At 43.5% G+C, this 13,504-nt stretch overlaps 1 protein-coding gene across 7 annotated transcripts in view; it reads right to left on the minus strand.

The window, feature by feature from the left end:
* Nucleotides 1–1,965: 1,965 nt before the first annotated feature.
* The window catches only part of CERS3 (ceramide synthase 3), a 44,313-nt gene continuing 32,774 nt past the window's right edge, over nucleotides 1,966–13,504 (minus strand). For 6 of the 7 annotated variants that reach the window (XM_053987948.1, XM_053987942.1, XM_053987946.1 and 3 more), the window contains one exon: nucleotides 1,966–5,494. In XM_053987948.1, the coding sequence (XP_053843923.1) occupies nucleotides 5,363–5,494 (132 nt within the window). In that variant the 3' untranslated portion in view covers nucleotides 1,966–5,362. The remainder of the gene's footprint in view (nucleotides 5,495–13,504) is intronic. The other variant, XM_053987949.1, reaches the window with a different exon arrangement.

The following is a 13,504-nucleotide window of genomic DNA, read 5'->3' on the forward strand; positions in this document are numbered from 1 at the left end:
AGTGAGGATTCTGCCTTGAAAAGGGGAGGACTACTTTGCCAGGAATGTCTTTGAAAGGATACATGCCCAGCTTGGGAAGAGGCAGAGCTGTGCTCAGGTGAGTGTCCTGCAAACAGAAATACCAATTTTGCAGGAAGGATTTTGCCCTGGGCTATAGGAAGAGGAAACCCTGGGGCTGTGCCTGATGAATCGAGGAATGCAGTGCCATGCTGTCCTTGTTGTAACTGGTCACATGAGATCTGGGTCTAATTCTCACCAGTATCATGGGAAAAACTCCTGTGAATTTCAGTGGAAATTTAATCACTTATTTCCCTGTTCAACTTAACTACTTTTAGACCAGCTTCTTTTGTGGTAGGAAAAATATGGACTTTTCACCACCTGAAACAACTGCCTGGGACCTGTTTCTTCCCACCCAGCTCAAAACAGAGCTCCGAGGCTACAAGGCCATGCTTCTTGCACTTCAAAGTCACTGTGGAGAGGGTTTATACTTGTTATTCCACTTAATGTTTCTGACTTTAAAATGATTATGGGGTCTCCTCTGAATGCTTTATGGGGTAACAAAACTCAGAAGAATAGGGCTTACTCCAGCTGAGTAAATAGAAGCTGTTTTCATAAATCTTGAGACTATTGGAACATCAACAACATTATCCTGTGTGGGTTGTTATGACTTTGTGTTTGCAGATTCATGTGTTAAAGCTCAAGCTTGTGCTTTCAGCCTTGTTTTCTACTACAGTAGAAACTTCAGGTATCCCCAGAAAAGGCTGTCCCATCCAATAACCTCTCAGAGCCCCACTTAAAGCTCTCTGTAGCCAGCCTGGGTGGAGATCACACTGCTTTGATCACCTCCTTTTCCTTGGAGAGAGTCCATCAAACTGCCAGGGAACCAGGAACAATCATCTGCAGTGATTTTGAGTGAAATCAGCTCCCAAGTACATTCATGGCTCATGTGCTGCTCCACACCAGAGGTTCCCATCTCCAGGGCAGCCGACAGCCCCGGACCTGCTCTGGAGCTCTCACTCCTGGGCTGCATCCGTGTGCTCAGCATGGACTGTCATTCCTGGTGAGCTGCTGCTCTTCAAACCCACAGCTGGGGGAAGTGCCTGTGGACATGATGGTTTTCTTCCAAATTCAGCAACATTTTTTTTTTTATTCTTCACAGTTTGCAAGTTGTTTGTAGCCAAAACTCACACATCCCTGCTCAGTTTCTTTTCCGTCTCCTTTATTCTTACCCATAAGCTTAAAAAATAAATCAGCTAATAAAACCAAAGTGTTCTGCTACAGTTCATTATTTGGGCTGAAACACCTTCCCTTCTGTTTGATTGCCCATGGGAAGAGATGGTAAGTCAGAACCTCTGCAATCTTCCCAACCAGGGAGGCAGAAATGGAAAGAAGAAATACGGAGCAGTTTTTCAGTTGATACAAATGAGCACAGCTCCCTTGTTTTCTGTAGAGCTTTCCTGCTTTTGCCAGCTGAAGATCCACGTCTGAGCTGTCTCACAGGTGCTTGTGATGAGCCACTGATAATCCCACAACAACCTGCTGGGCAGTAGCACCTCAGTCCTAACACACAGAACTTCCTAGGCAACCCTAATGTGCACCTCAAAGCCCAGCTGGGCAGAGATACAAACAGGTGTAACATTCCTGGTGTACTCAGGAGCACTTGCAAGTACTTTAATCAAAGCATAAACCTTGAATAATACAAAGGATGGGTGATGCCCCCATCAATTTTTCTTCCTCTCCATTTGTTAATTGTTCAGAAAAACACAAGTTCATTTGCAGAGAGTGCTGTTAGGTGCTTTTGTGAAGGTTGTGGGTCATCCAGCTGTTTCCAGGCAATGGAAAAACTTGGAAGAGAAAGGAATTATTTCCTGAACTAATGATGCTGCCATTGAAAAGCTTGGAGGGAATGGAAAGCAGAGAGGAAGACACTGCAAGGCAGAGAAAACCAGAAAATCTACCTAGACACCTCTTTTTAAAAAATATTTATTTGTAGTGTGTATTTCAGCTGAACAAAAAGTCAGTGGCATTAAGAACAAAAAAAAGATAATTATACAGAATAACATGAATTGACAAAATGAGTTCTGTGGAGTAAAGGAGAGCTGTAAACCCAGGGCAGAGCAGGCTGGTTAATCTAAGTATGACACAAGTACAGAGGAAGCAGAGTACACACAGACAGGAATACCTGAACTAAATCCAGAGAAATTAAATGGAACAGAAGAGTTTCCCCTGCATCTTATGGACGAAGATTTGATTTTCAGTCTAGAGCTCTATCAGAAATATGTGGCACAGTCAAAGTGACACAGCAAAACCAGATGCACAGTGTCAACTCATTGAACCAGGACACACTTTGTGAAATGGCAAAAAGAAAATATTAGAGTCTGTCTGTGCTCCCATACATACCTACAGTTGTTCTGCACCTGCACTTTGAGACTCTTTGCAGAACAAGATTATAAAAATGTTGAATCTTCATTGCATTGCATTGAATAGACTGAAAATCTTGAAGCACCATGACATAAATTTCTTTAGCAGAAACTGTGCCCCCATGACCTCAGCTTCTTGTTTCTGAGTTTCATCAGTAAAAAGGGGAAAATTAAATGCACGTAACTCCAGGAATGAGCTGATGTTAATCTGATGTTAACAGAGGACACTGACAGCCCATTCCCACTTCTTTCTGTGCTGTGGGTATTTATTACCAGGGCCTAGTGGTTTACATTCAGAATTTTTAGGTCTAATCCCCTTGGTTGTTCATGACAGTAAATCCCTGAAAGGGCTGTCCATGGCCTGCCTTCCACCCCCTCCCACTGCAATGTTAGTTAGCTGTTTACTGTGCCCAGACTTCATCTTCACCTTCAGGATGTTACTTTCTTCCATATTCTTCTGTACTCACTCAAAATTTGCCTCGAAGTTTTATATCTGAGTGTAGTTATCTACCTTTGTTCTTCCTTTAAGATCTCAGTTTCACATCAACTTAGAACAACCGTTCTTGCAATTAGGTTGGATAACTGCAGTCCAAAATTTTTCCTAGGCAAGACTCCAATAGAGTTAATTGGCTTCAGTGGGAGACTTGTCCTGAGTAGGAAAGGCAAAGTTTTGGCCTCAAGGAGACTATAAATTCCAGTTTAAAAATCAGTAGTTGTTCAGAGGTTCACTCTTGTGACAACACCATTCTTTGTGTTTCCTTTCCTAAATTCCTTTTCTAGTCATAGGAGGAAAGCTTCTGGCACCAAAATCAAATGATAATACCCTGGCCACCTCCCAAAACCCTGTTACATCTCGAAGAAAGCACCGTTGTCTCTCCCAAGGGAGTGTAAATCCTCCAAGACGCCGGATTTCCACGTTTTGTTAGGAAAGTGTTTTTCATGCAGGCAATAAATGGGCCCCAATATCAACTGTGCCCCTGCCAAACCCTCCAGTTGCTTTACATGCTGCCATCAGTGCTTACACTTCCCATACTCCCCCCCCCAGCAGTATTTAAGGTGTTCTCCTCCATGCAGGAAGGGCACTGGTGGCCAAAGGCTGCTGAGGGGGTTCTGCCCACTCAGCCCAAGTGGCACCACTGAACCACAAGCACCAGGACAGGGGTCCTTTTCCACCACCACACATCTCCCTCCCTTCTCAGAAGCTGTAGGCCATGCTCCTTTCTCAGTGTAATTCCCTTTGTAGTAAAACATGCATATTTGGGTCCAAAATGGTCGAAATACAAGTAAAAATGTAGAAAATTTAAAAAAAACCCTCTGTAATCAAGCCCTCCTACAGCTTCTTGTAACTGCATGAAACCCGCTTCTTCATATCTGAGATCCCAAACATTTCCCATTCTTTCAATGCTTCAGTCACTGAATTACATCCCACTTGCCAAGGAAACCTTGGGGAAACAAGTCAACCCCGTAATGCTTCCCGTAGGTCACCAATTCCTGCTGGAGCAGCCGGAGGGGAACGGAGCCGTTCTGACCCGAACACTCTGCAGAGGCTGCTCTAGGAAGGGTCCCCTGGCCTCTATCAAACTACTGGATTTAGCTCCCCAGATGATCTCAGCTACTGTAGAACCACATGCAGAGCCTCTCGCCTCCCAAACTTATGACACAAATCCTTTATGACCCTGTGAGCTAATGCAGAGGGAAATGGGACTGGCACCACCCTGTTTACAAGGCCTGGGCTCTCCATGGAGAGCCCTGGGACTGAAAATGCTGCTGCAGCCTCACTTGTGTTAGAACAGAAGTGCAAATTTAGGATAGAGGCACTTTGGGTAAGAGGAGCTGTTGCTCACTGGTTACAGCATAAACAACAGCAAGTGGCTGTAGTCATATACATCCAAGTTTGGGTCTAGCTGATGTGATTCCCCATTTTATAAAAGAGCAGAGATGGAAATACAGATCCTGGTATCAAATGAACCCACAGCAGTGACAGTGTGACATCCTGTGCCAGTCCCGTGCTCCCCAGTGCCCAGGTACCTGCAGTGAACACTCCAGAACCACAGCTCAGAACTCCAGAGGAGGCAGTATCCAAAGCTGTGAGACAAGGCCATGAGAAGGGAATGGATGAGATTTGGTTTTAACTTTCTGGTCTGAAGATCAGTGAAGGGCAGAGGGTGTTTTTCCCAATTTCCACTTCCCCTCTTCTCTCGCCTCTGCACCTTCTGTTCTAACACTGGGCCAAAATGACTGAAAGACATTTGAGAAGCCTGGAACTCAATGGAGAACTGGGGCTGAGTTTTGCTGTTTTAACAGTGACTTCCTTGACACAATATTTCAGCTATCTATCACTTCAGAGAAAGACTATATTTCTACACTGAAGCCAACCCTTCACAGACAAGTAATTTGAATTCCTCCATGTTTGCTTCCTCTGGCCTCCAGGAAATGAAATATAACTCAGAAAAATACCCATTTTGATGAGGGTTTGAACTGAAAAGTAAAGATAAAATGTCAGTCACGGTACAGCACCATCAAATTTTTCCCACATTGAGTAATTCTGGTTCCTAATGGAGTTCACACTACCTACCTACCACAAAACATCTGTGATTTAAATTGTTTGATGAAATATATGTTATATCAGATTGAAAAACAACATTAGAATCAACGGGACACTAAATTATTTGACTCTCTTGAGCTTTGCCCTTGTGGAGCACTGTCAGTCAGCGTGTCCAAACATCTTTCCACACACTCCTCAACGATTCTGAAAGTGGGTCATTAACACATTTTGTCATGTTATGCAATTTCTCCCTCCCCTCTAAACTGGGCTTTTTTCCAGGCCCAGTAGCCAACAATAAATCAATCACAGTCTCTCACAAGCCTTTTGACTTAAATCCTGTCCTGTAGGTTGGGCTAAAACCAGAGCAGGAATCAGCAGGAGGTGAGGCAGGACAGGGCTAGTGGTGACTGCTGCTTAGGAGGTGCTTGCTTGACCCACTGCTGTTCTTGGTGCCACTCTTTGTGGACTCCTCTTCAGTGTCTGTAAGAGAATCTTCCTCCTCTTCATCACTCCGATCATCTTTCAAGTCCTAGGGAGAAGAAAGCACTGTGAACATATTTTCCTGCCTCCCAGAAACACACCCTGCCCCCAAAACCGAGGGGACATCCAAGGGGAGATCAATTAACAGCATTTTAATTTTGCAGAACCAAATGTTCTTTAGACAAAACTGCTTCCATGACCTCAGCCCAGCCACTTGACCTCTCCTTGTTAATTTTTGCTTTTCCCTGTAAAGTGTGACTATTAATCCCTGGGTCCTGTAGGATTAATTAACAGCTGTGAAGTGCAGAGAAGATGAAAAGAATATTGTTTAAAAGCTAAATATGATGAATACACTCACCCAAACACAAGAGCTGAGAGGCTGCCTGCTTCTGACAGGTGTAAACTAAACAGTGATGAGTTGTGCCAGCATCTCCTGGCACCAACTTTGCTCAAAGACACTTGCTGACCCTAAAATGCTCTTTCCTGCCCAGTGGTATACACAGCACATCAACACTGGCACAGGGGAGGCTGTGTCTATACAGCTGTTCTGCATCTTGGGTTCATCACCCTGCTAAGGGAACTGCCCAGGGGGAGAATGGCTGCTCCAGGAGCAGAGATGGAAGGGGTCAGCAAGGCAGTCTGCCCTCAGAAAAATCCCTCCCCAGCTCCATAGGGACAGCTCCTAGCATTTGGCAATCATGCTTCATCCCGACAGTCAAAAATGGAAACAATGAATGTTTCCACCACACTGAGAAAAGTCATCACATCTACCCCATGTTTCAGGGAGAGGTGAGACCACACCATGCTGTTTGTCATGGCACATAAAACACACCATTAGTTTCCTATTTCTCAACTCCTGCCATAACCCAAGGCTCTACAATGTGTTCAGAAGTTTGTTTCAAACAATCAAAGCTTCAGCATTAAACCCAATCACTCCTATTTTCCCTTCAGTGCAACAAGGTCATGACAAGAGCAGAACCTGCCTGAAGACTTTCTACACCAGTGGGTGACTTGCTCCACAGACTCAGGGCAGGATACTCTAGTGAGAGATGTTGTACATCCAGAAAACACTTCCTTCTTCCTGATTCCTGAGAACAGGCACCACTTTTTGTGTCTTTTTGTACTGCAGGATGCTGGGCCTTCTCCTCATGACAGAGCTCTGCCTCCTGAGCTGTGTGCTGGAGCTGGCAGGAGTTCAGCACAGCCACACGGGGACCACTCCGTCATGGATAAATCTGCTCTCATGTCATCCATCTGGACCTCAGCTACACAGGCAGAGGCTGCTCCTTCTCCCTGTGATGTGCCAAGGTCAGAGCAGTGACGCAGGGAAGAGAAACCAGGGTTGTTCCTGCCCCTCCTGTGTCTGCTCTTGGAATGAACTAACAATTCCACTTCCTTAGCGTGCTACTCTGAGGTCTTTCTTAAGCAGCAAATTCATACAGAGAAAATAAATAACAGCCCAGTAATAACTCATCCAATTGCAATCTCATATCCCTTCATATATTACACTCCTAGTAAAAAGTATAGGGCTAGAACGCAAATTAAAGCCTGAGCTCTGGCTCATCACAAACTATAAACTTCCTGGAGATTTTCTTTTGCTTTTTCCCTAACAACTTACAAAGGGTATCAAAACAAACAAATCTTACTGTAAATACTGTAAAATAAACTTGGCATGCCATCAGTTAGAGAAAAGGCAAGACAGCCTTTCCCACACAATTTATGAGGTTCTGGCTCTTTCAGATCACCTCACTCCCTCCTGGTATTTTTGCCATTTGTATTTGCAATAAAAGACAAATGCTGAGGGGGTGGGGGGAAGATTGTTGCTTTTCTGCCACCAGAAATATTTCAGAAAGAAAAGCAAACTAATCCTAAGCAGTGTCTGATGCCAAATCCACGGCACTCCCTGGAAGTGCTCTCATCTCCCTGATGCTGCACTGTGGGCAGTGACAGGGAGCAGCACTCAGGGACTCAGTGGGAAAAATGTCAGGGAAGTTTGTGGAGTTTCATTTGGAGTGCCTCCTTGTGCTGCACACAAGTTGCTGGTGCTCAGGCAGCTTAAGAACAGCTGGCAAACTGCTCTGCTTTGAATGATGGCCAGTTTGTGATATTGATTCCTGTTTCCTATAGGAATGAGCTGGCATTTCCAGCAGGGAACTGGAAACTCAGATAGAGTTGGCTTCCCCTTTTTAATGCTGTCAAGCTGGATGCTCTGATTAAAGGCACTATATGTAGTAATTAAAAAACATGTCATGTTTTTTCCAGCCCACTGTAAATCCCTGCCTTTGAGAGAACATCTTACAGATTTCAAAGCAGCAGAATTAAGTTTTTTCATATTCTGAAGTAATCACTGCAAATTTTCTTAATTCTGGGAAAGAGTGTTACTTCTAAAATCCTGATATTAATCAAGAAAAAATGCTGCTAAATTAAATCAAATTTTTATTAGATTTTGCAATAATAAACTTGCTTCCTGACCAAGTGCCTCTACAAATTCCTGTTTTAGGAGAGTCTGGCCATTTTTGTCTGGCTTGTTTAAGTGACAGAACTTGAAACAGCAATAGCTTCATCTGTAACTGGAAATCCAAACAAACTTGTCTTTGCAAACTGTTTAACAGACCATTATAAATATATTAGGCTATCCTAAGTGAAGTTTGTGCCTCTTCACTTTGACCTTCTAATAATAACAAAAGTTGTAACATTTCTAGGATTTTCTCTGCTTTAATACCAAGATGTTTTCTCTGAGCCCCTCACATCATATATTATACTCATGCTTTCCAACTCAAAGGCTCTGCTCTGACTGTCCCTGAGCAGCAGCAGATGAATATACTATCAGGAACACAAGAGCTGGCAAACTGTAAATACCACAGCTGAGGCCATCATTAATACTCAATGCTTTAGTTTAATGGTATCAACTGCATTTATTATACTTCAGCTGGTTTTGGGTAACAGACAAAATGGATGTGTACGTTTTCTGTTCTGGATGACTAACCAATTTAATCTTTCTAAATGGATGAATGGTTTCAAGGTTTATGAGAAGCAACACTAATGCTATAAAGTCTGCAAGAGAGCCATTTGTAGTGAAGCCAAAGCTACAAACTTTTATAATCTTTTTTTCCTTTTGTTTAACCCTTCCACCTGCTGCTCAGTCTGCCTCTTTTAGTTAAATGAGCCGTATTTGTTAAGGTAGTTTTGGCTTCTTGCATTTCACTGCTGTTAGAACATGTATCACTGAAGTCATTTAGCACTAGTTGAACGGTGCTAAAGGACCCTCTAAGCGACTTCATGGAAGAAAGAGTTCTTGAAGTTAAGAGATGAACAAAATTCTCTTGTAAGCAGAAAAATACTGCTCAAATCTCCATCTAAACTAGCAGAGAATTCACTCCTAATTGTACAAGTTTGTCTCTCAATAAACCACTCAGAGATCTCTTCCCTCCTGACAAGCCCTTGGCCCTGCACTGTGCTGCAGCTGAGGAGAGCAGCAGCAGGACAGGGCTGTGCTGACAACTGATGGAAGTGTTGCTTTCCTGTCCCCTGGGCTGGTGACACCATGGGAACCTCTCTGCTGAAGTGGGGCTGGGCAGACACCACCCTTCCCTCCTGCCTCCCTTCACTGGGAACGTGGCATCTTTGTCCAGGGCACGCTGAGGTCACACTGCAGCCACAGCTCCAGATCTGCCACAGCAGGGTAGTTCAAGTGCAAAGTGTAAGAGCAGAGGCAATACTGCCAGGCAGTATTAAATAGGCAAAAATAAATTGTAGCAACATTGATTGATCCTACAAACAGAGAGGAAACCTTAGCAACGTGCCTCTGCTTTCTCAGAAGGGGAAGGGCCCTTCCTAGCAAATGTCAGTTCCCTGTGAGGGTGGGGAGGTCTGGCACAAGTTGCCCAGAGCAGCTGTGGATGGATCCCTGGAAGTGTCCAAAGCCAGACTGGACAGGGCTTGGAGCAACCTGGGATAGTGGAAAGTGTCCCTGCCCATGGCAGGGGTGGGATGGGATGGGCTTTAAGGTCCTTTCCAGCCCAAACCATTCCATGATTCCAACTGTGTCCATGTGAGTGGTAGGAGATGGTCCAGGCCCAACTCACCTGGTGGGATCAACACTGACTCCAGGCTTCTCAGCAGCATAAGAAGATTTCAATTTGGCCCTGGCTGCACAAGACTAGAACCAGTTAATTTTTGGGGCCAAGCATAGTTTACACCCACACAGTTAACTGGATTTCTCCTACCAAGTACGGATGTATCAAAACAATTCAGAGCTGATTCCAGAGTTTTGTTTTCTGATCAGGTGAAATTTAGATTTTTGGACATTCAAATATTTATTCTTAACATTCAGTTGGAGTTTTCTGACTTTTAAATATATCTTCTATTAAAATCAGAACCTTATACCTTAATTCTACCTTAAAAATATTTTTCATTTAAGCATCCACAAATACATTGACTAGATCTTGATTTTTCAATGAAAAGACAGTAAATTCCACAGCACCTGCACATATGGAAACAGCTTGAAGTACAAAGATGAAAGCTATTAGTCAGGTCAGCAATGACTGCCTCAAATAAAAGAGATAATAAACAAGTGAGATTATAAAAAGTCAGTCCAAATAGATAGAAGGGGGTACTTTTCTAACAAATAATACTATAAAGTTGATGAATCTCTGAGTTCAACATGTTGAATTCAACATCAGTAATTCAACTCAGCTGACATATGACTTAATAAGTCTTTACTTTCCTATTGAGACTAAGCAATATACATTTGGATTCAAGCAAATTCTTCTGTATTTCCAGCCTGGAAGATTTTATTGGAAAATCTATTTCCCTTTTCAGTTCATACACACTAGGCAACATAAATAATGTTTATCTTCCATGGAAGATGCACAGTTGGACTCTGCTTTCTGCAGTTTTAAAATGAAGATGCAGACTCTCTAAGTTAGTTGTATTGGACATCTCATGGCAAAAAGTCCTCTTATTTAATCTATCTCTTCTATGTAATACCCATTCCCCAAGATTTCTACTGACAGTTTTCAGAGGGAACTCAAACACTTGTAAAAAACAAATTAAAAGTTCCACTAATTCCACAATTATTGAAAAGAACAGCTTTATAAAAGTAGATGTTGCTACTTGAACACGTCCTTGATTTTGACTGACGGGATAAATTTAACCCCACGAAAACCTCAGTGGTGGTGTCAGTCAGCACAGCACACCTGGAACTGGGGCTGAGTGCCCTGAGTGCTCTGAAGAACCAAGCCATTGTTTGCAGCTAATCAGGCTCCGTGCTTGCAGCCGAGGCTGCTGGCTGCGTTATTGAAATCCAGTGACTGAACCTCGCACTGCGGCCTGCGGGGCTTTACGATAATGTCAAAAGCCCAGGAGGTACCGAGTGAGTCATAATGTCCCACTGCTTTTTGAATTATTCCAATTTTAAATCCACAGTTGGCAAAGAAACAAAGAACAACATAACAGGCATTTGATGCTGTTCTCTATAGTGAACTTTTTTTTACCCTAGGACAGAACTTGCTTTAAGCCCAGGAGTTCAGTGGTATGAACTTTTATCAGAACATGCACTTTTACTCCTCAGAAATGCTGTTTTGGCTACAAAACAGCTGATCAGACACTCGTGCTGTTCTCAGTGAGGTATGATACTGCACTCAATTAATGTTTTGAAACAACACAGCTGCTAAAGAGTATTCCTGCAGAAGCCTTGCGGCACTGTGGACTGAGACCACAGCACACAGCTATGTGACAGGCACTTCTGTCCAGCAGGGACATTTCTCTACATCCTTAGAGACCATTCCATTCCTGTTGTGATGCATCTAAACTTGATATCCGTACTTAAACATCAGCCTCATTTTCAGTGGCATACCTAACACGCAATGGTTTTTCCCTATATTCATATTGCAATACCTAAAATCCACACAGTCCTTGTAACCACCCTGATATCAAGGCTGGGTATGGAATACTTTGAGTGGCACCCAGTGAACAAAGTTTATGCAGTTTCCTTACTGAGCCAAATAGACAGAGATGGGGACACCACTCTTCCTCCACTGGCCACAGAGGGACCCTGGAAATTGTGGTAGGCACAGTCTAAGTTACACAAGACAAATCCCAGCCTGGAGCTGCTGCACACCCATCCCTGCCTGCTCAGGCTGCTCTGTGCTTCCTGCTGAGGGGAACCTGCAGTGCCCTGTGCCTGACCAAAACTCATTACAACTGTGTTACAGAGGACAAACTGCTCCTTTAAAGGATTTCCTCCCTTCTTGCCATGTCATTATGATTATGGAGCACTCCTAGGTCCTCCTAGGGAAACATTTTCTTTAAATACAAGACAGAACAACTTTCTTTCTCAATTGATATTAACCTATCATTAACTAGCTTTATTTCAATCTTTTTTAAAATTGATTCACCAGATTGCAGTTCAGTAACTCCCTCTGAAAATATAAGAATTATTCACCTCATAACACAGTCACAATTCAAATCTCTGCAGAATATATTAAAAATAGTAAATGAAGGCATCAAAAGTTCTGTAAAGGCTTAGGGTTCGCTCTGTGAATTGATTTTTGGCAATTGAAAAAATAAATACATATGCACACTATTACACATATATAATTTTTATATAGGTGTATATATAAAACTAGCAAGAAATGGAACATTTCATAAAGATCCTGCTAGAAAATTAAAATATACAAGCAGTTAAAATGAGAAGCCAGAAAATCTGTCACCAAATGCCCTTCTGTGAACAGCAAGGTAAAGCAATTAATTTTGGAGCAAAAACTTTACCAACATTTGTCTTTCCTCTGAATTAGGAACTTGCACATCAAAAGAACCATTTGGATGGGGGATTTACTAGAAGTGGAGCTGCCTTGTGCCAGGGAACACGCAGAGAGGGGCGGGGGTGCTTGTTTGGCCAGATCCATTGCTGGTGAAAACTGACACAATCCCATTGAGCCGTGCTCATTCCTACCAGCTGAGAGCCTGGCCCTGGATCAAGCCTCGGGAATGGCCAGGCCAGGAAGCCTCAGGATTGCAGGGAGGCTTGGGTTTCTATTCTTAGAGGCACTGGTCATCTGCAGCTCCTACTGAAGCTTTGGAAAGAGCAGGTTTTTATTGCAGCACATCAGAGCTGTTTATGGCTCACCCAACGTGAGACAGGCAAAGGGAGCATCCACACCCCCGGTTTGTTGGACTCTGGCCTGGGGGCTGAGGCTGCCCCTGCACAGTCCTGTGTGTGCACAGCAGGGCTGTGGAAGGGTACCTTGCCCCAGTGCTCCCACCCCAGCATACCTTCACCACCCATCTTGTTTTCTGTGGTTTCTCATTAGTTCACTCCTCCACAGTGGTCATAACAGCCTTTAACCCAGGTTTTTGAAGCTTTACCTGATTTTTTTATAATGTTCAAGTGAAAAATGTTATGGAATTATGGGCATTCTAAGCAGAGTTTATTAAAAAAAATTTTTAAAAATCCAGCAAAGAACATTGCTGCTGTATTGAAACCTGAGAAGTGTATTTTAGTGTGCGGTGTAACATATAATGCATTAAGCATATAGAACACACCTCCCTGGAAGTCACTGCTCAGCTGCTGACCCCGTTCAGAATCTGTAGTAAATGTAAAGATTTAAACAGAAATCTGCCTTTTAACTCCCAGTGCCAGGAAAACTGGTTGAGGCCCCAGAGACCAAAGAGTGATATTGGATTGGCACAGTGGAGAAGAACTGGTGGCTTTTCCTCTTTCCTAGGCTCTGTGGGGCTGCACACTTTGACAATATCCATGTCTGGGGGCAGCCTTGACTCCACATCCCTGGAAGGACAGACCTCCAGGGCTCCTCTGCTCCTTGCCTACCACTGTAAATACCAACCAGCAAACCTCAAACTCCTCTATGTTCCTTCTGCCTGCCTCCCACCTGCCTCCCTCAGATTAATTTGGCAGCATCAAGTGAGACATGTAGCCAGGCTTTGGGTTTAACTAGATTGCTGGAGCAGAATGGGAAATACACAGATGAAAGAAAGTCATAACAGGAAGTAATTTCCCTTTACTAGGGCATGAGCCTCCACACTGCTGACCTGGCTG

Source organism: Vidua macroura, chromosome 12 (genome assembly GCF_024509145.1).
Source record: "Vidua macroura isolate BioBank_ID:100142 chromosome 12, ASM2450914v1, whole genome shotgun sequence".
Classification (NCBI taxonomy): Eukaryota; Metazoa; Chordata; class Aves; order Passeriformes; family Viduidae; genus Vidua; species Vidua macroura.